Genomic DNA, 25,413 nt, shown 5'->3' on the forward strand with positions numbered 1-25,413 from the left:
CGGATATAACATTGGCAAATATGGTCTCTCATGCAATGGGCTCTCTTGTTGTTTTGTTGATGGTTTCTTTTGCTGTGCAGAAAGGTTTTATTTTGATGTAGTCCCATTTGTTTGTTTTTCCTTAGTTTCCATTGTCTTAGGAGCTGTATCGGTGAAGAAATTGCTTCGGCATATGTCTGAGATTTTGTTGCCTTTGGATTCCTCTAGTATTTTTATGGTTTCCCGTCTTACATTTAAGTCCTTTATCCATTTTGAGTTTATTTTTGTGTATGGTATGAGTTGGTGGTCTATTTTTATTTTTTTGCATGTATCTGTCCAATTTCCCCAACACCATTTATTAAAGAGACTGTCTTGACTCCATTGTATGCTCTTGCCTTCTTTGTCAAATATTAATTGAACATAATGGCTTGGGTTGATTTCTGGGTTCTCTGTTATTTTTCATTGATCTATATGTCTGTTCTTATTCAAGTACCAGGCAATTTTGAGAACAGTGGCTGTGTAATATAGCTTGATATCTGGTATTATGATCTCTCCAACTTTGTTCTTCTTTCTCAGGATTGCTGTGGCTATTAGGGGTCTTTTTTATTCCATATAAATTTTTGGAGAGTTTGTTCTAGGTCTGTGAAATATTCCATTGGTATTTTAATGGGGATTGCATTGAATCTATAGATTGCTTTGGGTAGTATGGACATTTTAATGATATTGATTTTACCAATCCATGAACATGGTATATTCTTCCACTTGTTTATATCTTCCTCTATCTCTTTTTCAATGTCCTATAGTTTTCCCAGTCTTTTACCTCTTTAAGTTTATTCCTAGGTATCTTAGTTTTTTTGTTGCAATGGATTTTTTAGTTTCTCTTTCTGTGAGATCATTATTGGTGTATAAAAATGCCATAGATTTCTGGGTGTTAATTTTGTATCCTGCTATGTTGCTGAAGAGGATTTTTCTTAATAGCTTATTTGTCCCAAGGTTTAGGTGTTCTTTCTTTCTCTCTCTCTCTCTCTCTCTCTCTCTCTCTCTCTCTCTCTCTCTCTCAATTTTTATTGATTTCAGAGAGGAACAGAGAAGGAGAGAGAGAGAAACATCAATGATGAGTGAGAATCGTTGATCAGCTGCCTCCTACATGCCCCGTCCTGGGGATCGAGCCTGCAACCTGACAGGGCATTGAACCATGACCTCCTGGGTCATAGGTTGATGCTCAACCACTAAGCCAGTTCGGGCCAGGCTAGGTATTTTCTTTATGACATCATCAACAAAGTGTCTCTGCATGGTCTTGCCTCACCCAGCAGAGTGTTCTTACTCATTCCTTAATATTTGCTAGCTTCTTAGAGGGGTTGGGGGGTTGCAGGCTAGAGATGGGAGGAGTATTCTCTATTATTCTGGTGCAGATTCAGTCTTAGTGTTACCGGGGAGATGATGAAACCTTGGGTCTTGTCTTCTTGAAGGAAATATTCCAATCGAGAGACAAAGTGTAGCAAAGTAAGTAAGAATTTACAGGCTGCAGCAAAAATATACTTAGGACAATAAAACAAAGAAGGGCATAGAAGAAGCAATAGGAAAGCCTACGCTGGGATGCTTTGGCTCACTGAATAGTCAGAGAAAAGAGGGCTTGGTGACAGGGCTTGGCGGTTAGGCCTGGACGAACTGCTGCTGCCTATTGCTCCCGTGGTTGCAAGACTTGTGGGACCCTTAGAAGGAAGGAGGGCAAAGGGAATAGTGCATGTGTACTCCCCTGGAGGGGGCAGGGGCGGGGAGTGTGCACTGTGTCCTTAATTCTGAGCATACTTATCTCTCTCTTGCAGGTGGAAATCTTAGGGAGGTCTCAGGGGAAGGTCTCAATAGAATATTCATCAGCTTTCCAGGTGTGCCCTGTCAGGGTTTGGTATCCACTGATTGGTTGGTGCCATGGCAGGGGGTCATTAGTCAATGTAGCTGGTCCATAGCATCACTTGTCTGGTTTTGCTGCTTTTTTGGGTCTGGAGTTGAAATACAACTGAGGCCTAGATGTTATCTTTAGGAAGGAAAAGGTCGAGGTGGTATTCTAAACTTGCATGACCAGCAATATACTAGGGGAGGAAAGGTTGCCCTGGGGATGAGGTTCTTTTCCCCCCCAGTTTTGCTCCTTGTTAGGCATCTAGGGCTTTCTGGTCTGGTGAGTTTCTGTACCTGGCCCACCATCCTTGCTCTGCTCCTGTCTGTCTGCCTATATAACATTGGGTGAGTGTTGTATTCCTGGGGCTCAGGATTGGACTTTTCATTGTCTCTCTCCCTCACAGCAGTGGGGAGATGTCTTGGATTCAGGTATTTTTCTGTTTCTCCTTCATGGTAGATTGTTTTTGTTTTCTTGTTTCCTTTCTATAATCTGTAGGTACATGGGTCTTCATATGTGTCCTAATGGTGGCAGGTTTTCGACTTTCCCCCCATGCTTTAAGGCTTTAATTGTGTGGAAGACACAGAGAATGATCTGGGTGAGACTTTGTGCCTTTCCTGCTGGTTACTGCTTCTCTTTCCTAGGCCTGCACTAGGAAAAAGGCACTCTTTAAACTCTTTCTCTGCCCCCAGTTTTTCTCTTGAGCACCCAGTAAGGTCTGTGTAGAAAGCCTATGAATGGGTATGAATTTATAGTGTTTCTGCAGTTCCCACAGCTTATTTATCACACCAGCTCCCACTAAGACTTTAGGAAGTTGTTAAAATTTTACCTAGTTCTAGAACCAAGATGACGGCATAGGTAAATTCCAGTACTCACTGCCTCCCACAACCACATCAAAATTACAACTAAAATACAGAACAGCCATCATTCAGAACTGAAATATGACTGAATGGAAGTCCTACAACTAGAGAAGTAAAGAAGAAAGCATATTGAGACTGATAGGAAGGGCAAAGGCGTGGACCGGCTTGGTCCGACACCCATGTGTAGCATGTTTTTAATCAGGAGGGATATCTAGGCTTCAGAGGCCTCCAGTGGTGAGCAAGGCCCACACCAGACTCCTCAGCCCAGGGTTCCAGTGCTGGAAGAGAAGCCCCCCCAAAACTTCAGCTATAAAAACCAGCAGGGATTATGGCTGAGTGACAGGGAGACTGCTGGAGTCCCAGGCAATTTCTTTTAAAGGGAAGCACATAGACTTACTTAGACTCACTCCCTCTGAGCTCCAGTGCTTGAGGCAGTGGCTTGGGAGGATCCAGGGACATACAGGAGGAACTGGATTGTCTGGCATCGGATCAAGAACTTGGGGACAGCTTTCTCCCAGACAGGGTTCCTTGCCGGGGTCATTGTTCCTATGCTGAGACCTCCCCCTGACTGGCAGGCACCATATCCAAGTCTCCACCAATCTGGCTCATACTGTTTGCTCCACTATGGTGATTCCCTGAGATACCACCCCACTCAATTTGCAGCCCCACACAAGCTGTTTGTAGCAGCTATTCCATATGAATAGCCTGTCCTGGCTCAGGCTTCAGATTTTCCTAAAATATCACAAATAGGCATCAGCTAGCATTAGTGTGCCTCATACCTCTCAATAAGAGGCCCCAGGCCCAGCACTAGCAGCAGCCTGCCTTGCTTAACAACTGGGCTCTCCTGGGCACTTCTAAGGCCAACACAAGTAGCAGCCATCTGCAGATCACTCTGTAGCTCCCGGTAGGTGGCCCCAGGCAGGGCACAGGCAGTGGCTGACTTTGCACCTCCCAAAGGGCCCCAGAGCCAATGTACCTGGTGGACAGCTTCAGACCGTGCCAGATTACAGCTTTATACATCCACAAGCAACACGCTCAAGGGGCAAACTCAGTGAGCACCAAAGCCCCATTGAAGCAAGTCCTGCTCCATAGAGGTGTCTCCTGCATAGCAGCTCTTCTGCTGTAGTTGCAGCTGGTCCTCACAGACAATTGGCCTGGGGGTCAGTTCCTTCAATTGGCCTGGGGGTCAATTCCATCAACAGCAATCAAGGCTCAACTACAATAAAACTGTGCACAAAGCTGACACTGGTGTGCACATAGAGTGCCCATCTCAGGTGACTGGGGAGGATGAGCCACTGGGTCCTACAGGACACCTGCTACAGAAGGCCACTCTTCCAGTTCCAGGAGACATAGCAGCTCTACCTAATACATAGAAACAGACATGGGGAAGCAGCCAAAATGTGGAGACAAAGAAACGTGTCACAAATGAAATAACAGAAGACATCTCCAGAAAAAGAACTAAATGAAATGGAAATAAGCAAACTACTAGATACAGAGTTCCAAACAATAGTTAATAAGGATGCTCAAGGATCTGAAGGAGAGCTTCAAGGATCGTAGTGAGAATTTCAAGGAAATTAGTGAGAACACCAAAGACATGAAAAAAGATCAGTCATAAATGAAGGATACACGAATTGAAATGAAGAATAATTGATAGGGAATCAACAGTAGAGTAGAGGATGCAATTTGGAATATGAGGAAGCAAAAAATACCTAATCAGAAGAGCAAAAAGAAAAAAAATCCAAAAATATGAAGAGAGCGTAAGCAGCCTCTGGGACAACTTCAAACATACTATCACTCACATCATGGGGGTATCAGGAGAAGAGAGAGGGGAAGCTATTGAAAACCTATTTGAAGAAATAATGACAGAAAACTTCCCCTACCTGGTGAAAGAAATAGACTTACAAGTATAGAAGCACAGAGAGTCCCATACAAGAGAAACCCAAAGAGGCCCACATCAAGACACATCATATTTAAAATGCCAAAGGATAAAGACAAAGAATCTTAAAAGCAGCAAGGGAAAAGCAGTTAGTTACCTATAAGGGAGTGCCCATAGAACTGTCAGCCAATTTCTCAACAGGAACTTTGCAGCCCAAAAGGGAGTGGCAAGGCTCTACAGCCAAGATCACCCTCCCCAGGAAAGCTATCATTTAGAATTGAAGGTGAGATAGAGTTTCACAGACACAAAAAAAAAGCTAATGGAGTTCATCACCACTAAACCAGTATCACATGAAATGTTGAATGCTAATCTTTCAGAAGAAGAAGGAGAAGAAAAGATAAAAAATCAATAAATACATATCTATCAACAATTAAATCTAAAAATAATAAATGAACAGGGAATCTAGTGAACAAAATAAATTGATGAATAAAGTAGAACTAGAGGCATGGAAATATGGAATAAACTGACAAATCTCAGAGGGTAGGGTGATTGGAGGGTGAGAAGAGATTAACCAAAAAACATATGCATATATGCAGTACCTATGAACACAAACAGTAGGGTAGTAAAGGCTTGTGACCCCGCGCAAACCAAGTGGATGGGGGGCAATGGGAGAAAAAAGGGCAACATTTGTAATAGTTTCAACAATAAAGATAAAAACATTTTTTTAATCTAAATTCTTCTTACCAAATTGTATAGTATGTAGTGTTTGCCTTGGGTAAGTGAGTACTCTCATCCTGTCCCTCCTTGGAAGCACCTGTCTTTCTTTAGGTTTCTAATTAGTTGCTCTGCCAAGACAAGCTGTGATTATGTAGATAATTGGGCTCTTGATGTTGTAAGGGCGGGGACAGTGCTCTTTCCAGTTTTCTACAGACTTGCCAGACTGATCCCAAGCTTTTACCTTTGCAAATAATTCTTCCATGAGTATCCTTGGGCATGCATCCTTGTACCTTTATGTAATTAAGTCTTTAGGATATTCTTAGATTATTTCTCTCAGAGGTTATGCAAATGTACTTCTTACTGTTTGATCAGATTCTCTTCCAAAGATTTTTGTCAATTTCTACTTCTACCAACAGAAAAAACAGGTTTATGCCTGAGATTTCTTTTCAATTGGAGAATTCATAAATTAAATCTTATACATAGTTTTAAATAGTATTATCCCAATTTTTACTAAAGTTGAGTATCTCTCCATATGGTATATTTTAATTATTTTATTGGGTTCTTTGTCTTTTTCTGTTTTATGAGTTCCATATTTGAGCTACTAAGAGTTTACATTATAAAGTTAGTGTTAATCTGATATCTCTGCTTTAAGAAAACATTATATTTTAATTGTGTTTATTTGCAATCTGAAAAAGACTTACTACAGTTTTACGGAAGAGTCTTATACCAATACTTTCTGTTTCTTTTTTTTAACATAAATTAATACAGTGCTTTAAACTTTTATTTCTGTTCTGTAAATAAAGGCTTTTTGTTGTTGTTGTTGTTAATCCTCACCTGACGATATTTTTGCACTGGTTTTTAGAGAGATTAGAAGGGAGAGGGAGAGACAGAGAGAAAGAAACATTGATGGGAGAGAGACTCATCGATTGCTTGCCTCCTGCACATGCCTGGACCAGGCCAGGGATTGAGCCTGCAACTAAGGTATGTGTCCTTGACCGAATCAAACTGGTGACCTTTCAGTTTGGGCTCTATCCACTGAGTCAAATCGGCTAGGGCTAAAGGATTTTTAAAAATATTTAAAGTGGATTGATTACTGAATACAGGAAAATAATTGGCCTACAACAATTTGTTGAATTGAGGAAAAAATTCAGAAAAAGAGGAAAATAAGAATTATATTGTGTCTGAAAAAAGAACTTTAATAAGCAAGTAGTTTTTTATGGGTAATTTGAAAGAGATCTTTTAAATTAATATTTAATTTTACATTGTAGTTTCTGAGCATTTGCACGTTCATTTTAGTTTGACTTTGTTATTGCCTTAAATTTACTTAATTCAAAATGATTACATAAAAAATATTTTTTCTTGAAGGGAATTAGACTATTATAGTGAAAAAATATAATAGCATTAGATGTGGCTAAATGGAAGAACATGTTGTCAAAGGAAAATTATGTTGTCCATTCACATTCATCCTTTCAAAACCCCTAAGTGGTATTTGAGTTATTGTTATATTTTACTTTATTAAATGAGGAAGGCTGCATTCAGATTGTGAACTAATATTTTTAGGAATCAAACAATTTTGGAAACATTAATTCAACAAATATGTGTTGAGTGACTTCTGTGGAAAACACAATGATGGTAGAGACATGTAGAGAGCTTGCATCGTAATGTGGTAGGCAATTAACCTAGTAATTAAGAAAAAGAATGTTAGGTATTATGCAAGAGAGTAACAGAAGAGTCTCTATCAAATGTCAAAGTTAGCTGTTGACTTAAGAGTATCTCTCTATTATCAAACTACCCAACTCCCCTATGCATAGAAATCATATTTTTCCTTTCTATTGCTCTAACCTCACCTCTTTATGGATGGGAAGTGGTGATGTTGTAATGACAGCTATACCCAAATTTTCCCTCAGATATATTACAATGAAGTTGTTGAATTTCCTTCTAAATGTGTACTTTAAAATATGACCACTCTGAGATTTGAGCATTGGTGAGTATGCACAGCAGAAGGAAGAGCTGTTAAAGAGCAAACAAGGAAAATGCATAATAATCCTAAATGCCACCGTCCAGAATTCCACTCTGGGAAGAACAGAAAGATGGGGTTTTGTTTATGTGTTTCTTGCCTGCATTAATGTTTCTCTGTGTTTTGTTTTGCCTACGTCATATAGGTCATTGAGCAGGAAGAACTAAAATCTCTAGTATTACACAAAAATGGCTTTGAATAGTAATGAGATTATATTTATTCCTTCTGCTGTACTTTGATCCTAATTTTTGTTTGTTTGTTTAAACAGATAATATATCAAACCCTGATGCTTGGCATGTAAATGTGGTTTTGAATATTCGTCCATCCACGGGCACTGGCGTTATGTTTGCCTTGGTTTCAGGGGACACGGTGCCCTTTGCCTTGTCCTTGGTGGACTCCTCCTCTGAGAAGCTTCAGGTAACTTTATTCTAACCCTTTATGATCCGTGTTTTTTGTTTTTCTTTTTAAATATATTTTTATTGATTTCAGAGAGGAAGGGAGAGGGAGAGAGATAGAAACATCAATAAATAGAGAGAATCATTGATCTGTTGCCTCCTGCATGCCCCACACTGGGGAATGAGCCTGCAACCTGGGCATGTGCCCTGACCAGGAATCAAACCATGTCCTCCTGGTTCATAGGTCAACGTTCAACCACTGAGCCATGCCGGCCAGGCTATGATCCTTGCTTTTTATTTAAATCTGTAAAATGAATTTAATAGCAGTCTTTACCTCAAAATGCTATTCTCATGATTAAATGAGATAACTGATGGTGAAGTATTTGATACAATCTCTAGCACATCATTAAGGACTCAATAGATATCCATTATTGTTACTTTTTTGCTGGCTTATTTCTGAGGTCTGAACCCAGAAGTAAGGGTGAGAAATTGAAAAGCTTTATTGCATCTGTAGCTAAGATTAAGCAGACTCACACACAGGCTGCTTGGGGCCTTTCCAGAGTACATAGGGATCCACCCTTATTCAGAATTTTGGAGGAATCATGGGAATTAGTCTGTACTGGCACAATAGAAATGAGTCTGACTACAATCTGCTCTCAGCTATTCAGTGCCTAATTATAATGCTTGTGTTTTCTGGCACACGTAATCTTTTCTCCCACGAGTAAATTAGGAAAGACTAGAGAAAACTAAAAGCAGTTCACGTGGCTTCTTGCTGGCAACTCTGGTTTAAAATTAGGAGGCAGAACAGGAAAAACGCTTGCTTCAAAGGAAACATGAGACTTATCAGAAGATCTGTATTATTCCACTTTCTATTAGAGGCTGATAGCTCTGTTCTCATGTTACCCACTGTGGATTCCAACAAGCTACAGCAAGAAGCTTACATTTGTGCCAAGGTTGGCGTGGATGCTCTCTGGAGCTTTTAGAAAGAGATATGTAATTGAATAATGTCTGTAGTAATAAAAAGGTGTTGTTTGCAACTTAAAAGATGACCTGGAGGAGTTTCTGGTAGTTAACTGTAAGCAACCTGAAAAGATCCTGCTGAGTTTTTATCTCTAATCTACCACCACAGGAGCTTACCATACTGGGATCACAGCTTTTTGTTTGCTTGTTTTTTTGTGTTTTTTTTTTTAAATAAACAAAATGGAATTCCTATCTTTAACATTACGTTCATCCTCCTGCTGGCTATGCCTTTGATATTTATGTCATCTCTTTGCCATTTGTCTCCGTGACTCCCTATTTTGGCATGTCAGATTGCTTTCTCAGGATCTGTGTACTTTGTTTTATAATATTATTCCACACGCTACTGATCATTCTGGAACAGCTTTTCAGCTGACCATCTTTAAGTCTAAAGGAGTTCAAGGATCTGGAACATGTAACACAGTAACAGATCTTCCTGAGTAACCTGTATTTGAGATGTATAGACTTAACATAAGCATCTTGGATGCCTGAGTAGGCACTTCAGACTCTCTCTGCCATCTGGGAAGCATGCATCTAGCACTGCATCTCTCTGGTTTTGATTTTATTTTCTCTCTTCACATTAACATTTCCTCTGTACCCAAATAAGCTATATGCATAAATCACACTCAACAAGTTGAGTACTTTTGTGTATCAGTAGTTTGAAAAGTTCAGCAAAATAAGTACATTTTTTCTTTTGAGAATCATCTGTTAAATACTCTGTAACTTACTGCTGGTGATCCCTGTTGTTTCTCTCTCCTGGTTTACTCATTCACTTTTTCCCAAGTCTATAAGATTGCTTAGGTGATACAAAAATCTCTTCAGTCTTACTAGAGCACTTTAAATTTTCCAAGTCTTTTTTCCTAACAAATAGTGATTCAGGATATATATATATATATATATATATATATATATATATGCAAGTCTTGCATATATATATGCAAGTCTTGAAGTGAGGAAGGTTCATAAATAGAAAAACATTGCTTCAGACACTAGGTTCTTGTTGGTATCACAACTCTGATGGTTTATTGAATTTTCAGAAGTCACTGTACATTTACATCTTAGCTAAACCTGAAGTTTATAAAACTAATGTATATTCTAAAATTATGATTATTGCTAGAGGCCCGTTGCACGAAATTCTTGCATGGGTGGGGTCCCTAGGCCTGGCCAGTGATCAGGACTGATTGGGGCCTTCCTTCCCCAGCTGCCAGCAGAGTCTTCCTTCATTCCGTACCACCCCCGATGGTCAGCGATCGAACTCCTGGTCTCCCAGTCAAACTTCCGAGGGGACACTTTGCATATTAGCCTTTTATATAGAGATAATAATTAGTAGTGTTCTCATTTAAATTTGGAGGCTCTATCATACATGTTTTTCTCATTGAAATTCAGTTTTTGAGTTTCAAAAACCCTAAATCACTCTTAAGTAGTATTACCATCAGTACTTGCTTATACTGTGTCTGCCTATTCTTTAGGATATCCTGGTATCCGTTGAAAATACGGTAATATTCCGGATAGAGGCCTTAAGTCTGTGTTCCAGTCAACAATCTCATCTGGAATTCAGAATCAACAGAACAAATCTGGAGCTGGTGACTCCACTTAAATATGACATCATCTACTCTGAAGATCTTCAAAGAGAATTTGGCATCTTGGACAAAGCAATGAAAGGAAAAGTAGCCACTTACCTGGGTGGCCTTCCGGGTATCTGCTTTTTCTTCAGTTTTAAAAAGTGTATTTTTAATCACAGGGATAGTTGTTAGAGTCACCAAAGGAGGAACGCATGAGGCCAAAGTGGTGAGGGATTATGAATTTATTAGGTCGTCTGGATAACAGATGGGCTGAGCCCCAACATGATGCCAGCACCCAAATACAGGGAGTCAGAGATTTTAAAGGACTCTAGGCAGGTTTTTTCCTGGGCAGAGTATTCTCTGTGCAGGTCCAGATCCTGGGAAAGTCCAGAGGGGAGAGATAATGGCCTTAGCAAGTGGAATGTGGTCTAAGGGGAAGGGAATGTGTATTCTGAAGTGGCCTACAGGTCAGTTCCCAGGGGAGGGCTAGTGATTCAATTATTTGATCAAACCTAACAATAGTATTTTAAATAAGTAATTTTAGTAAAAGGACATCGGAGGGGAAAACAAAATTCCTATATCCATTATTCTTTTCCTCATGGTTTGAATTGACATTTTATTGTACATTTTTGTTTATTTTTTTTAAATGTGAACTGAAACTAACCACATTTTGCCTCATTTGGCTATCCTAGCCAGAAAGAATTTATTATTTCATTTCATCCTCATAATAGTCTTGTGAATTCAATATTTATTCTTCAATTCATCCATTCTTCACCCAGTATTTCTTAAGAATCTACATCCTGGCACTAGGAATACAGTAATAAACAGATATGATCCCTGCTATTAAGGGTTTTACAATCTAGTGGCAGAGGCAGACATTAAGCAAGTAATTAGAAAAATTTTAAAAGATAAAATTGTCGTAACTTCAGTCTCCTTCCATTACCATTTATTTCCCCTTTAGCCTCTTCTACCTCTCGCCACCCAAGATATAAATCTGGTATTTGAAGGATTAAAAGAATTTAATCAGGTGGTGGGAGTGGGGATTAGCATTAATATGCAAATAAAATGGTCCATGTGCTGGAAAAATGGGAAGGGGTTGACATGCTTGGGGAATATAGAGATCAGTATGGTGATAGCACACTGAGCAGGGGGATGGCAGTGCAGGATGAGGCTCTGAACTGGGTGGGGGTAGCGGGGAATTAGGAGGCTTGTACTCCTGGGACAGTGTCCTGAGTCTAATTTTAAGAGCTATGAAAATCATTACAAAGTTTTAGACAAGCAAGTTGTATATCATCAATATAGCACCCTGTATAATGAATGGAGATGGACAGATGGGAGGAAAAAATGGACAAGATGAGTTGGGGGCTCCGGAAGTAGTCCAGGTGAAGGCGCAGTATTAATAACAGCAGCAACAACTGTACTACCTGTTCATAGTGCTTCACATGTATCCACTCACTGAATCTTCAAAACAGTTTTGTCAAGTAGGTACTCTTATTACCCCATTTTACAGATGAGGATGCTATTGAACCACGGTGATGGCAGTGGAGATGGTATACAGTGATTAAATTGGAGATGTATAAGAGAAATGAAACTAATAGGATTTAATGATTACTGGGGTAGGATCTCCTAGGCATCCGGCATGAGCAGTAGCATGGGTGGGGGTTTCACACCAAGATGGAAAAAACTGGAGGCAAAGCAGGTTCATCTTTAACTTAATATTAGAAAATACGAAATTGGCATAAATATTTTACTTTAAATGGCAACAAAAAAAAATTTGAGGCAGAAAGTTCTTTAAAATAATTTTCAAATACCTTTGCAGGTTACTCTTATGGGGAGAATTCTGAGTTTGATGTCTGGACTTTAGTAACCTTCATTCCATTACTTTAACTGATCAGGATCTTCATTTCCCATATATGGCATTTATATCTGGGTTTTGGAGGAATAGAAATAAATAGGCTCTAACAGTTATAGATAAATAGACAGATAAAGATAACTATGTAAAGTTGGTTGATTATTAGGAAGTTAGTTAAGTTAGCATGGTTAATTATTAGGAATTATAATTAGAGTTCAAATGAGTAAATTCTACATTGAAACCCACTACTATCTCATTCACAAATTATTTGAATGCAGTTTTTAAAAGAAGTGAAATTATGAAAACTTCAGTGGTTCCAGGACTTTGGCAACGGCACTGAAGACTGACTTCAGGCGAGATGGGTTTAGAAAAAAGAGGAAAAATTAAGGGGAACTGAAAATTGAGATATTAAGAGTGTATGTAAACTGTCGGATGGGTAAATTATAATTGTTATGCAAAATAGGCATAATAAATTGCATGTTATGAATTGAAAATCAGGGAAAATTGATCATTCTGCGGTATTTTTATAATAGTGGCATAATCCATAGTGCTCAGCCACAGTTAAAAGGGTTTCTTAATAAATATAAGCCCACAGAAAAGTGTATTGTCAAGTTAGTGTAGAAAATTTAAAGTATATATGCATATATGTATATATATACATATGTGTGTGTATGTATGTGTATATATATATGTGTGTGTATATATATATGTGTGTGTATATATATATATATATATTTGCTTAAGGTACTGAGGAAGAAGAGTAAGGACTGAGAATATCTATTGGGAATTAAGATTCATGGAGTGGAGGTGCCAAAAAAAAAAAAAAGAGAGAGAGAGAGAAAACAATAGAGAGATAGATGTTTTTATGGTGAACTGTAGTTCTTAGGAATCCAAGGATGTTACCTACGTATTAAATTTGATAAAGAGAGTGAAAGTATAGAAAGCCCCAGAGGCCATAAACTATTCACTGAAGCATCATTAAAATTGTTATTTTTTTAGAACCAAACATTACATAAAAGTGAATTCCCTATCATGATCTGCCAATGTGTGCTCAGCAAGAAACTATTTCTTTGGAAAATAAAGAAATTTGCTTTAATTCCAGTAATAATAAAAGAAACATATTCATCATGGCATTTAAAAAAGATTTCTAAGTAACTATAATTTAGAGTTGAAAAAGTGATTTAACAGTACTTAAACTGTTGCTCAGATTTAAAGAGACAATAATGAAGTTCCACATTATAAGTAAGAATGTGCTCATTTCTCCCTAGTGTGTTTATCTTAGGTTTGGGTGGAACTGATTGTGTTTATGAAATGAAAGGAACTCATGTATTCTGAGTTCAGTGCTATGCTCAGTGCCTTATACACATAGACTCTCTTATATAAATTTATTAAATAGAATTACATTATTAACTTTTCCCTTAGGGGTAGAATTTGGTTGGAAATGGGAAGTTTGAGTGATTCCACTAAGTGTAAGGAAATAAGATGGTAAAAATCTTGGACTAATTTTTTTAATATTCTCTTTTACAGTTGTACCATTCAGTGCAACGCCAGTGACTGCCTTTTTTAATGGCTGCATGGAAGTGAATGTGAATGGTGTACAGCTGGATCTGGATGAAGCCGTTTCTAAACACAATGATATTAGAGCTCACACATGTCCATCAGTTTTGGAAAACAAAAAGAGCCCTTAAGTCATCTTTTGTCTGCTGATAACATCTTTTCCCCTTTTTGTAATTATACCTACATTTCAAAAATAGTTGAAGGGTTTTACTTATGATGGGCAGACCTTAATTATTTTATGGTACTTTGTTTGACCTTGGAATTTTAAAAAGGTCCTTTTTTGAGAAAACAAGATTCTCTTGTGATATAAATCACATTAAAAAGTTCTTACCTCTGTTGCTGTCTAGAAATTAAATAATGAAAAAACATAAGAAAGTTAATTTGAATTTTTGCTACAAATGACATTTCTTCATTTTTATGTTTGTAAAGGTAAATTTTAATTGTGTCATCATGAACTAGTGTCTAAATATCTAGTTTTCTTGGAAGGCAAGGAAGTAAACCTAAACAAATGTTCATGAAACTAAGTACTATTGATCATAGCAGGTACTATTTTGTTTTTGTTTCTTCCTAATGAAAGCAGAAGAGACAGCGAGTGGCCTATTCATTTGAGTTGAGTGGGAGGCCTTACAGCTTTATTCCAAAACAACTCCTCAGGGGCACCAGCTTCGGCTTCACCTTTCTTTCACTGGCTTCACATTTGAACCAGTCGTTTTACTGAATTAGAGAACAAGTGGACACATTTTCAGACAGCAGCACATGAATCTTATCAGTTACTTACTGGATTCCACGAGGATGAGCTACCAGATGGTGCTGGGATGGGTGTGGAAACTGGGAGTGGGTACATTCTTTAAATTTGACTGTGCTGGTCACACAAGCTCCAGATTAGAAAAAGTAGAACTTAATGATGGAAAGAATGAATGATTCCAACTTTAATTACCTGAATAAGTTGCCAGAGTGTGACTGTTTATTGAAGGATAAAGGGAACTATGAAAACTAAAATAGGTTTTAATGAAAGAGTAACAACAGAGGGACATCGTTAATATTGTGTCTTTGGAGCAAGTAGTTCTATCACTCCTAAACCTGTGATTCACATTAAGAATGTATCTTATGTTTCATTGACAGTTTTAGAGAATAAACTATTTTTTTCCCACTAGAGGTATTTTATATCATGTAAAACATAATAAATTGCTGTATATTTTTAAAATTTATATGAATGTTATCTATATTCTATCAACTCTTTGAACAGAACATAAAGTTATAGACCTGGCCAGGTAGCTCAGTTGGTTAGAACATTGTCCTGATACTCTAAGGTTGTGGGATTGATCCCTGGTCAGGGCACAATACACCAGTCAACCAATGAATGCATAAACATGTGGAACAACAAATCTCTCTTTTTCTCTCAACAATCAATAAATTTTTAAAAATTGCTTAAACAATATAAAATTACATAGTATGCATATAACTCTTCATGCAGCACAGTAGTTCTTTAGTTCAAAGATAGATAAAGCTCAAATATCTGATGAATAGTTAAGGCTGCATTGTACACACGGGAGCTGAGAAAGGAAGAAAAGCAAAAGTCACATGTATTAAATATTTGCCAGAAATTGTGCTAGACCATCTTAATGGATGTAATTTTTCTCCCAATTACTACCATGTACTGTGGGGAATACATTTCAGCAAGCAACTACTGATGATTACTTTGGTGTAAAAAAACTAAGGAAGTGGAGTGGTGGCCTGTGTGGCTCAGTTGGTTGGAGCGTCCTCCCAGGAGGGCACACCGGAGGCAACCGGTGGATGTTTCTCTCTTCCTATCCCTCTCTTTAAAATTAGTAAAACATATCCTTGGGTGAGGATTTAAAAACAAATAAGGACCTAGAAAAACAAAGTTTATGAAGAGAAAAAGAGAATGGAAGAAAGGGAAAAATGAATTTTTTTTGAGAGGGGAGTTCTCTGATTCTCATTTAACTATGTCCCACTGCACTGAACTATACAGATCCATTCCACATTTGTCATTAGAAATAGAACCTTCCAACGTGCAGTAATCTTCTTAGAGGCTCCATGTACTTATTTATAAATTTCATCTATCTTTGAGATGGACTCACATGTGGCTTAGAGAGAGAAGGTGTCTAGACCTCAGGCTAAGAATCTTTCATTTGACCTTTGATCTTGATGTTTGCCAAGAAACATAGATTCCTAATTTTAAAGAGAACTCTGGTACTGAACATTATGCAAGACAGGTTGTAGATTGCCAGCTTGCTGATTAATACATTGGAAAGTATAGATCTGCCGCAGCATGCCCAGGCGCAGTGTTCCTGAAAGCATTTGGATTCATCCGAAGGGGGGCATTTAGATACAGCAGGTGTGATGACTAACAAGGATGAGATTTCATATCTGCGGGGAGGCATGGCCGGAAAGCCCAGGGGTACCCTGATAGAATTCTTGGTTCAGTTCAGGGAAGACGGTGCTTAGTTCAGATACTCTAGAATTCCTTCGTTCTGTCTTAAATGGGCAGTTGAGCTTCAAAATATTTTGCAATGGATATGAAAATCTGTTAAAGGAAACAAAAGATAGTATTTCAAATACAGGAAAAAATGAAATTTGTATGCCTTGATTTGTTTTTTTCATTTTTATGCAGAGATTAAAAAATATAAAGCTATATGTTGCTTAGCAAAGATTTTTTAGATACCCTATATGTAGGATGATTGATTAGAAAAACAAACCTAATCACTTTTCAGAGTATATGTTCTTAATTGAGGAATGAAATTGTATTTCAGATTTGTGATGCCAGGAACATGAACAAACTAAAAGTTACTGTGCAGTTTTCAGAAATAATAAATCCAGCTTTTTATGAAAAAATAAAGAGAACAGTGGTTTATATTTGGTGCTATTTGAGCTTTGTGTCATGAAAAATCCAAGTGACAGAGTCATTACATTGTCCCCCAGAACTTACTATTTTCAGACAGGTTATGGGTCAGTAATAATAGTGGTTCATTTGTGAGAACAGAGTTACTAACCTTGGTTTTCCTGTCTGAAGTTTTAATTCCTGTATCAATCCCTGTGAGTCTTATAATCTTTTCATTTTGAAAGTGGTATTATTGATAGGGAATTTTTTTGGAGGGTATATTTGTTTAATAATAGACATTTCTTTGGGAAACCCCTTAAGCCTTTAATCTCTACAGTCAGTACAGAAGACTGGGATATTAGAGGAAATTTTATTTATTTAACCCTCACTGGAGGATATTTTTTCCATTGATTTTTATTTTTATTTTTTTGTAATTAGCTAGTTATTATTTTAAATCTTTATTGTTGCAAGTATTACATATGTCACCTTTCTTTCTCCCATTGACTTCTTATAGCCCACCCCCACCCCCATCCCAGGCCTTTACCACCTTATTGTCTGTGTCCATGGGCTATGCATATATGCATATAAGTTCTTTGGTTGATCTCTTCCCTCCACCTACCCACCCACCCCTGCCTTCCCTCTGACATTCATCAGTCTGTTCCATGCTTCTGTGTCTCTGGATCTATTTTATTTTATTCATTAGATTCCACATAAGAGTGACATCATGTGATACTTGTCTTTCTCCATGCTGTATCAAAGGATAAAAGATCCTTCTTTTTTACTGCTGCATAGTATCCCATGGTGTAAATGTACCACTGCTTTTTTACTGTTATGAATCGTAATGTAAATATCTGATATGCAGGATGGTCTTAGGCAACCCCTGTGAAAGGGTCATTCTACCGCCAAAGGGGTCGCGACCCACAGGTTGGGAACCGCTGCTCTAGAGACAAGTGTGAAAAATTTCTAATTCATTTATTTAGCAACAAATATTATTGAGTAATTACTCTGCATAAGGTAGAATGTCTGAAGAGATAAACCCAACTGAATAGGAAATGACAATACTCAAGTCAGCCTGTGGTAGGCCTCATATTCCTATTCCTTGGGGTTACAAAGCAGGTTCTTTCAAGTTGTACTAAGAAATGGAGGCAATACAACTTTTGATCATTGTTTCTACATTAAGTAGTTTGTTCCTTACAAACAGATTGATTTGACAGTGATCTTACACATGGGTTACTAACTAATATCAGGTTTCAAGCTTTCACAGAGAATTTATATTTGAAAATTGGGCTTTCTTCAATGGAAGAGACATTGGTCAAAGGTTCATCCAGTGATGTACTTGGGTCCACTCCTAGCTCTTGGCTATCTTGTGTTCATGTTTGTAGAGTATGACAGTGAAGGGCAGTTTCATGGATCAGCATCCTATGCGGTTTTCTGGTACATATTAATATAAACACTGCAAGGTCTGATTACCAAATCAGATTGATACCATGAAAAGATTGAATCAAGATAATGTGAAGCTAAGAAGGTCAGAAGTGGAACGAACTGAGTATGGAGTGGTTTGGAACAAGTAATACCCTGAGGTTTTGAGGCATATCCTGAGCCACAGCAACTACTTCTGCAATGCTGCAGACCTGCCATGGTATAGCAATGACCTTGTGGATAAGAGTAGCATCCAGTGAACTTACAGACTCACTTCTGTGTCCTGCAACTACTTTCCACAGCAAGCCCACTCCAATGATGACAATAGTTCTATGTGAGAAATTGTACAATACAATTTGTATTTTACTGGTGAGAAATCTTTCCTGCTAAAGTTTCAAATGGTGGAATCTGAAATATTATTCTGTAACTAGAGGCCCAGTTGCACTGAGGGGGGCGGGGGAGAGTTCCCTTAGCCCGGCCTGTGTCCTCTCGCAATCCAAGACCCCTTGGGGGATGTCTGCCCGGGGATCGGGCCTAAGCCAGCAGTCAGACATCCCTCTCAAAGTCTGGGGCTCTCGCAGTCCAGAACCCCTTGCTCCTTACTGCCCACCTGCAGCGGAGGTGGGAGAAGCTCCTGCCACTGCCACTGTGCTATCCAGCTGTTGAGTTTGGCTTTTGACTGAGCAGTGCTCCCACCTCTGTGCTTGCCAGCCGCGAGCCCACTGTGAGCCTTTGCATGGAGGTCAGTGCTGCGCTTGCCAGCCATGAGCCCACCGTGAGCCTCTGCATGGAGGTCAGTCATTCCACCAGTCATTCCACCCTTTGTTCGATTTGCATATGAAGGTTTTATTATATAAGATTAGTCTCCAGATGGAAAAAATAGCTTGGTACATTTGATCCTTCTTCAAGTTGATTTGAACAGAAGGGAGATTAGGCTAATATTTAACTGACATAGGGAGAATCTAACATTATTATCTGTAGTTCCCTAGTCATAAGCAAACAAAATAATAAATTATATAAATGTAAGTAATAAATATAATGCATATTAAAGTGTAGTTAAAGCCCTATTGAACCTTGGAGTTGATGCTGGAGCCTTCCTGAGCCAATTTGGCATGTACAAGGTAGCCACAGAGGACTAGTAGCTGGCTTTCCTGAAAAATAGGCACAGACTTAGTCTTCTTTATACATGCAACTAGCAAGATGTCAATCTGGAATTGTATCCCAAGATGTACCCAAATTTGAAACTATATGTGCCTTTATTCTTATTAGTTATCCCATCACTTAGTAAATGTTATATTTTTAGAGTAAACAAATTTTATCTCCAACTCTACATACAGCCTGCTGTATCATTGAATCCCAGCCAATAATATTATCAATTTAATAGTTCTGAAGACAAATGTGATATTTTTTCAATTAAGCAAATGCTGATGATGACTCTGAAAACTTGTATCTATACTAATAATAGAGGAATATGCAAATTGTCTGGGATGCCGTCACAGTAACAGTAATGACCAAACAGCAGGCTGCGTGGGGTGACAAGGCCAGCAGGGAGGGCAGTTGGGGACAACCAGGCTGGTGGGTTGGGCAGTTAGGGGCAAGCAGGCCGGCAGGGGAGGGCAATTAGGGGAGACCAGGCCAGCAGGGGAGGGCAGTTGTGGGTGACTAGGCCTGCAGGGAGAGCAGTTGGGGGTGATCAGGCCAGCAGGGGAGGGCAGTTGGGGGTGAGACCAGGCCAGCAGAGGAGGGCAGTTGGGGGCCATCAAGCTGGAAGGGGTGTTGGGGGCAAGATTAGGCCAGCAGGGGAGGGCAGTTGAGGGTGACCAGGCCAGCAGGGAAGGGCAGTTGGGGGTGATTGGGCCAGCAGGGAAGGGCAGTTGGGGGTGATAGGGCTGGCAGGGGAGCAGTTAGGTGTCAACCAGGCCAGCAGGGGAGTGGTTAGGGGGTTATCAGGCAGGCAGGCAGAAGCAGTTAGGGGTAATCAGGCAGGCAGGCAGGCAAGCGGTTAGGAGCCAGCAGTCCCAGATTGTGAGAGGGATGTCCGACTCCCCGTTTAAGCCCAATCTCTAAACCAGCAGTCGAACATCACCCAAGGGGTCCCAGATTGGAGAGGGTGAAGGCCAGGCTGAGGGACAACCGCCCCCCCCCCCGTGCATGAATTTCATGCACCAGGCCTCTAGTAATCATATAATTGGAACTCTGGGCTAGATACTGTCCTAGGAAACAGTGAAGAAAATGCTCTAGTCCTGCCACCAACAGTTTTATAGTCTAGGGCAGTGGTTGGCAAACTCATTAGTCAACGGAGCCAAATATCAACAGTACTTCTTCAAAATAGACTTGCCCAGGCCGAAAAACAACTTCTGCGCGTGGGTCATGAAGTTTCAATTGCACTGTACGTGCGCCTGCATGTGGTATTTTGTGGAAGAGCCACACTCAAGGGACCAAAGAGCTGCATGTGGCTCGCGAGCCGCAGTTTGCCGACCACAGGTCTAGGGAATAGAAGACAAATGGACAAGTAATTAAAACATGAGCTTGAGTTTGATAAGTGGTGCAGCAGAGAAATAAACATTTCAGGAGGCTATGCGGAGGAATAAATGGATTACAAATGGAAGCTTAGTGAAGTAGGCCCTATTTGAATTAGGCCCAATAAGATAGGAATTTCCATTAGTTTCTCTGCTTCCAAGTCCTGTTGCCCACAATGTTTCCAGATGATCTCTCACACAAAGATCATATTTCACTATAATCCTCATAACCTCCTTTGTTTATCTATTGATTATTGCCTGAAGTACATATGATTAATTGGGCTTTCAAGGGCTGTCATCATTAAACCAGTGGATCTTGACCCAAGATGCTTACCAGATTCACTGGCCCCATCCCAGACAACTAAATCAGAAGATTCCCATGGGTAACCAAGTAATAAGCCACAGATCCAGCCTCTGGGTTACTCTCTAGTCCAGTAATTTTCTTTTTTTTAAAAAAATTCTTTATTGTTTAAAGTATTACTTATAGTATTACACATGTCTCCTTTTGCCCCCATTGACCTCTCCCCGGCCACCCCCACCCCACAGCACATGCCCTCACCCCCCTGGTGTCTGTGTCCATGGGTTAGGCCTATATGCATGCACACAAGTCCTTTGGTTGATCTCTCGCCCTCCCCTCCACCCTCCCCTACCTTCCCTCTGAAGTTTGATGGTCCGATTGATGCTTCTCTGTCTCTGGATCTGTTGTTGTCCGTCAGTTTATGTTGTTCATTATATTCCACAAATGAGTGAGATCATGTGGTATTTATCTTTCTCCAACTGGCTTATTTCACTTAGCATAATGCTCTCCATGCCCATCCATGCTGCTGTGGATGGTAAGAGTTCTTTCTTTTTTACAGCAGCGTAGTATTCTCTAGCCCAGCAATTTTCAACCAGTGTGCCGCAGCATACTAGTGTGCTGCAAGAATTTTTAAAACACGCAATGCCTGACTAGCCAGGGGCACTGACCTCTTTTTCCTTAGTTTGTCAAATAAAAAAATGACAACAGTCAACACAACAGTAGCTATCCAGTTGAAGTATAGTAATCTCCATCTTGGGTAAAAACTGCTGTTTAAAATTTTAACCCTGCTATTCTGGCTTCTGTAAACATTTGCTTGCTTAAATAATAGGGGAAATAAGGCTACTCCCCATTCCAGAGAAGCCATAAACTATGCCCCAGACAGAGTTGTCAGTGCTGGCGCCAGGCCAGGCCTTGAGATATGGTCTCACAGCCCTGTCCCAGCAAACAGGACTTTTTCTCAGAAGGTCCGGAAGTCTCATTCCAAATTTGGAGACAAAGAGCTGAAAAACATATAAATTGAAAAGACTTCCACCATATTGGGCCCCAGAATTTGAGAAGCAAGTGTTCTTCTGGGCCTGCTAGTGCTAGCGAAAATGAACATGACTCCAGTTAAATTTGGCTTATTGATTAAGGTGTCTTCTGATTTACAATATAGCACAGTGTGAACCATAAATATATAGGTCATGTAATAGAGTTGCATCTTATTGGTCATGTCATATAATAAAGTTGTGTCTGATTGGTTAATTCTTGGTACTGAAACCCTTATAAATATGTCTAGGCATCTGATTTTTAAAAAGTCACTTTGGAGAAAAAAGGATAGGTAACTACTGTTATTATTTGTAGATCAGTCAAAATTATACCATTTTTTTTGTCAGATTAGCAAAAAATACAATTTATTTTTTGGTATGCTGCAGAATTTTAGTAATTTATGTGTATCATGAAAAAAAAGGTTGAAAATCACTGCTCTAGCCTCATGTATTCCCTTCCCCATTCCTTTTGTCTCCTGCGTGTATATGTACACACACACACACACACACACACACACACACACACACACCAGAAGGGCAGACAAAGCATGAAATTGAGTGAAAAATAGAAATAAAGGAAAGGATACAGAGGACCAGGTGTGTGTACAAAACCAGGAGAGAAAAAGACAATGAAGAAAAAGTATATGAAAACAAAGATTCACTGAGAGGTTTGGTAAGATACAAAATAAATAATGAAGTGGAAGAAAGAGAAGAAACAAAGACTACAAAAGATACTGGATGAATAGGATAAGATAGAAATAGAGAAAAATTCAAAAGGAAATGAAATATCTACTTCCTTGTAGTCACTTAAATAAGAGTAGATAGAGACAAATTGAGATACCCACAGAAAAAGAGAGATTTAAAGGGGACAGAGATGATGAAATAGGGACAGATATTTAAAAGACAAGCCAGCTGTAACCGGTTTGGCTCGGTGGATAGAGTGTCGGCCTGCGGACTGAAAGGTCCCAGGTTCGATTCCGGTCAAGGGCATGTACCTTGGTTGCAGGCACATCCCCAGTGTGTGGTGTGCAGGAGGCAGCTGGTCGATGTTTCTCTCTCATCGATGTTTCTGACTCTCTATCCCTCTCCCTTCCTCTCTGTAAAAAATCAATAAAATATATTAAAAAAAATAAAAATAAAAGACAAGCCAAAGAATGAAAGAAAAAGGAAAGAAAAAAAAGGGAGAGCGAAACAGAAGAAAAAGACCAAGTAAGCATGAAAATAGGGGAAAATATTAGGTAGAGGAAAGGAGGATGAGCCAAATATAGAGAAGGGAAGAGTGAGATGGGAAGAAACAACAAATACTAATGGAAAGAAAGAAGGAAAGAGCTCCAGGAGGAAAACAGCAAGGAGAGGCAGACATAGAATTATATAAAAAGGGGAATATGTCTGGAAGAGGAAAGTGGGAACAAGAATAAAATAATAAAAATTAAAACGGAAAAAATGGATGGAGAATTAGACAAAGAGACTGAGAAAAAGAAAGAAAAGGAGAGAAGTATAGAGGGGGCAGGGTAGTTTTATAGTTGTGAGTATTACAAACACAGTTTATTCTCATATTAATTTTTATATTATTTTCCATATGAACAACTATAAACCCACTTTTGCCCCACCCTGTACAGAGAGAGGCAGGAAGAAGAGGTTGTTCAGCTAGTTTATCCAAGGTGAGGATGGCAACCACAAGGACATAATGGGATGGCATTCCATGCCCTGATGTGCCGCCCTTGGCCAAGTAGCTGCTGAGAGTGTACAGTCAGTGTTCCTGAAATCAGTCATCAGGGAAGTCCCTGTAGGAGCTGATTGTTCAAAATCCAGGTGCCAGGGGTTTAGTTTTTTCTAAAGGCTGTGAGGGGAGGATCTGTTTCAGGAAAAGGGTAAAGTTTTAAAACCTTGGAAGATGTATTGATGCTATCTGTTTTCACCATTCCAATTTTCACCAACATCACTAGAACATACATTCAGATTTACTATGATGCAAGATCAGAAGTGCTGTTCAGTTAAGCACTCATGTTAATGTTCCTTTAACAAAAGACATAGATTCTGACTCATAAATTATGTTAGGGGGAAGGTAAAGAACCTAGAAAATAATTATCTAACATAAGTAATGTAGATGCATTTCCTCTGAAAGCAATAAAATATCTTTGCTGCTTCCTGCAGAAATGACTTTAAGGCATTGATATATTGTGGTTCTTCTACATAATATTTAGATAGTGTGGTTTAGAAAGTAAAAAAAAATACTCTAGAATTTTATATTCAACTTTGCCCCCATTTGTAAATCATAAATTTATTCAAATAAAAATTATTTTCCAATTATATATGCAGTTATTATTCAATGCTTTGTTCTGTGATTTTTTTTTATTTATTTTTAAAACCCCTGTTATTATATACAAATATAAGACCTCTTTGGGTAGGCAGGATGGGAGATACTAAATAACTCAAGTATTAAATAAGAAAGAAGTCAGTTTTAACTAATAAAGCTGTTTCTGAAAGTAGTTTCTATCTACTTCTTTAGTTTGCCTGAATAGAAACTGGAAAATGTCAGGCTATGAGATCTAGAAAAGTGATCTGATGACCATGCTGAGGTAAAGTCAGAAAAAGAACATATATTTCAAAATTTTCCTAGGGATTCTCTATTACTTTGCATTCATGGGACTACTCTGTAATACTTCAAACGTAAGACATATTTAGCTCTACTAATTGCATAATAAAGTGTACCATACTCAAGTACACTTAGGGCTGAGAAAACAAGCTGAAAATATTTATTATGAGCTGTTCCAAATTCAATAATATGATTAGATGCTTTTCATTTTTATTCTTTTTTTAATTAAATCTTTATTGTTCAGATTATTACATTTGTTCCTCTTTTTTCCCCCCCATAACTCCCCTCCTCCCAGTTCCCGCCCCACCCTCCGCCCTCACTCCCCACCCACTGTCCTCATCCATAGGTGCACGATTTTTGTCCAGTCTCTTCCCGCATCTCCCACACCCCTTTCCCCCCCAAGAATGGTCAGTCCATTCCCTTTCTATGTCCCTGATTCTATTATAATCACCAGTTCATTCTGTTCATCAGATTATTTATTCACTTGATTCTTAGATTCACTTGTTGATAGATGCATATTTGTTGTTCATAATTTGTATCTTTACCTTTTTCTTCCTCTTCCTCTTCTTAAAGGATACCTTTCAGCATTTCATATAATCCTGGTTTGGTGGTGATGAACTCCTTTAGCTTTTCCTTATCTGTGAAGCACTTTATCTGACCTTCAATTCTGAATGATAGCTTTGCTGGATAAAGTAATCTTGGTTGTAGGTTCTTGGTATTCATCAGTTTGAATATTTCTTGCCACTCCCTTCTGGCCTGCAAAGTTTCTGTTGAGAAATCAGCTGACAGTCGTATGGGTATTCCCTTGTAGGTAACTGAGTTTCTTTCTCTTGCTTTTTTTAAGATTCTCTCTTTATCTTTTGCTCTTGGCATTTTAATTATGATGTGTCTTAGTGTGGTCCTCTTTGGATTCCTTTTGTTTGGGGTTCTCCGCGCTTCTTGGACCTGTAAGTCCATTTCTTTCACCAGGTGGGGGAAGTTTTCT

The 25,413-nt window shown here is 38.9% G+C and overlaps 1 protein-coding gene across 1 annotated transcript in view; it reads left to right on the forward strand.

Annotated features, from left to right (window-relative positions):
- The window catches only part of PROS1 (protein S), a gene marked incomplete at its 5' end in the record, with an annotated part of 86,243 nt that extends 69,644 nt beyond the window's left edge, over positions 1-16,599 (forward strand). Inside the window, 3 exons of the mRNA XM_081087262.1 lie at positions 7,612-7,760; positions 10,225-10,450; positions 13,697-16,599. Of these exons, the coding sequence (XP_080943388.1) occupies positions 7,612-7,760; positions 10,225-10,450; positions 13,697-13,857 (536 nt within the window). The 3' untranslated portion in view covers positions 13,858-16,599. The remainder of the gene's footprint in view (positions 1-7,611; positions 7,761-10,224; positions 10,451-13,696) is intronic.
- Between the last annotated feature and the right edge of the window lie 8,814 nt (positions 16,600-25,413).

This window comes from Myotis nattereri, assembly GCF_964212035.1.
Source record: "Myotis nattereri genome assembly, chromosome: 3".
Classification (NCBI taxonomy): domain Eukaryota; kingdom Metazoa; phylum Chordata; class Mammalia; order Chiroptera; family Vespertilionidae; genus Myotis; species Myotis nattereri.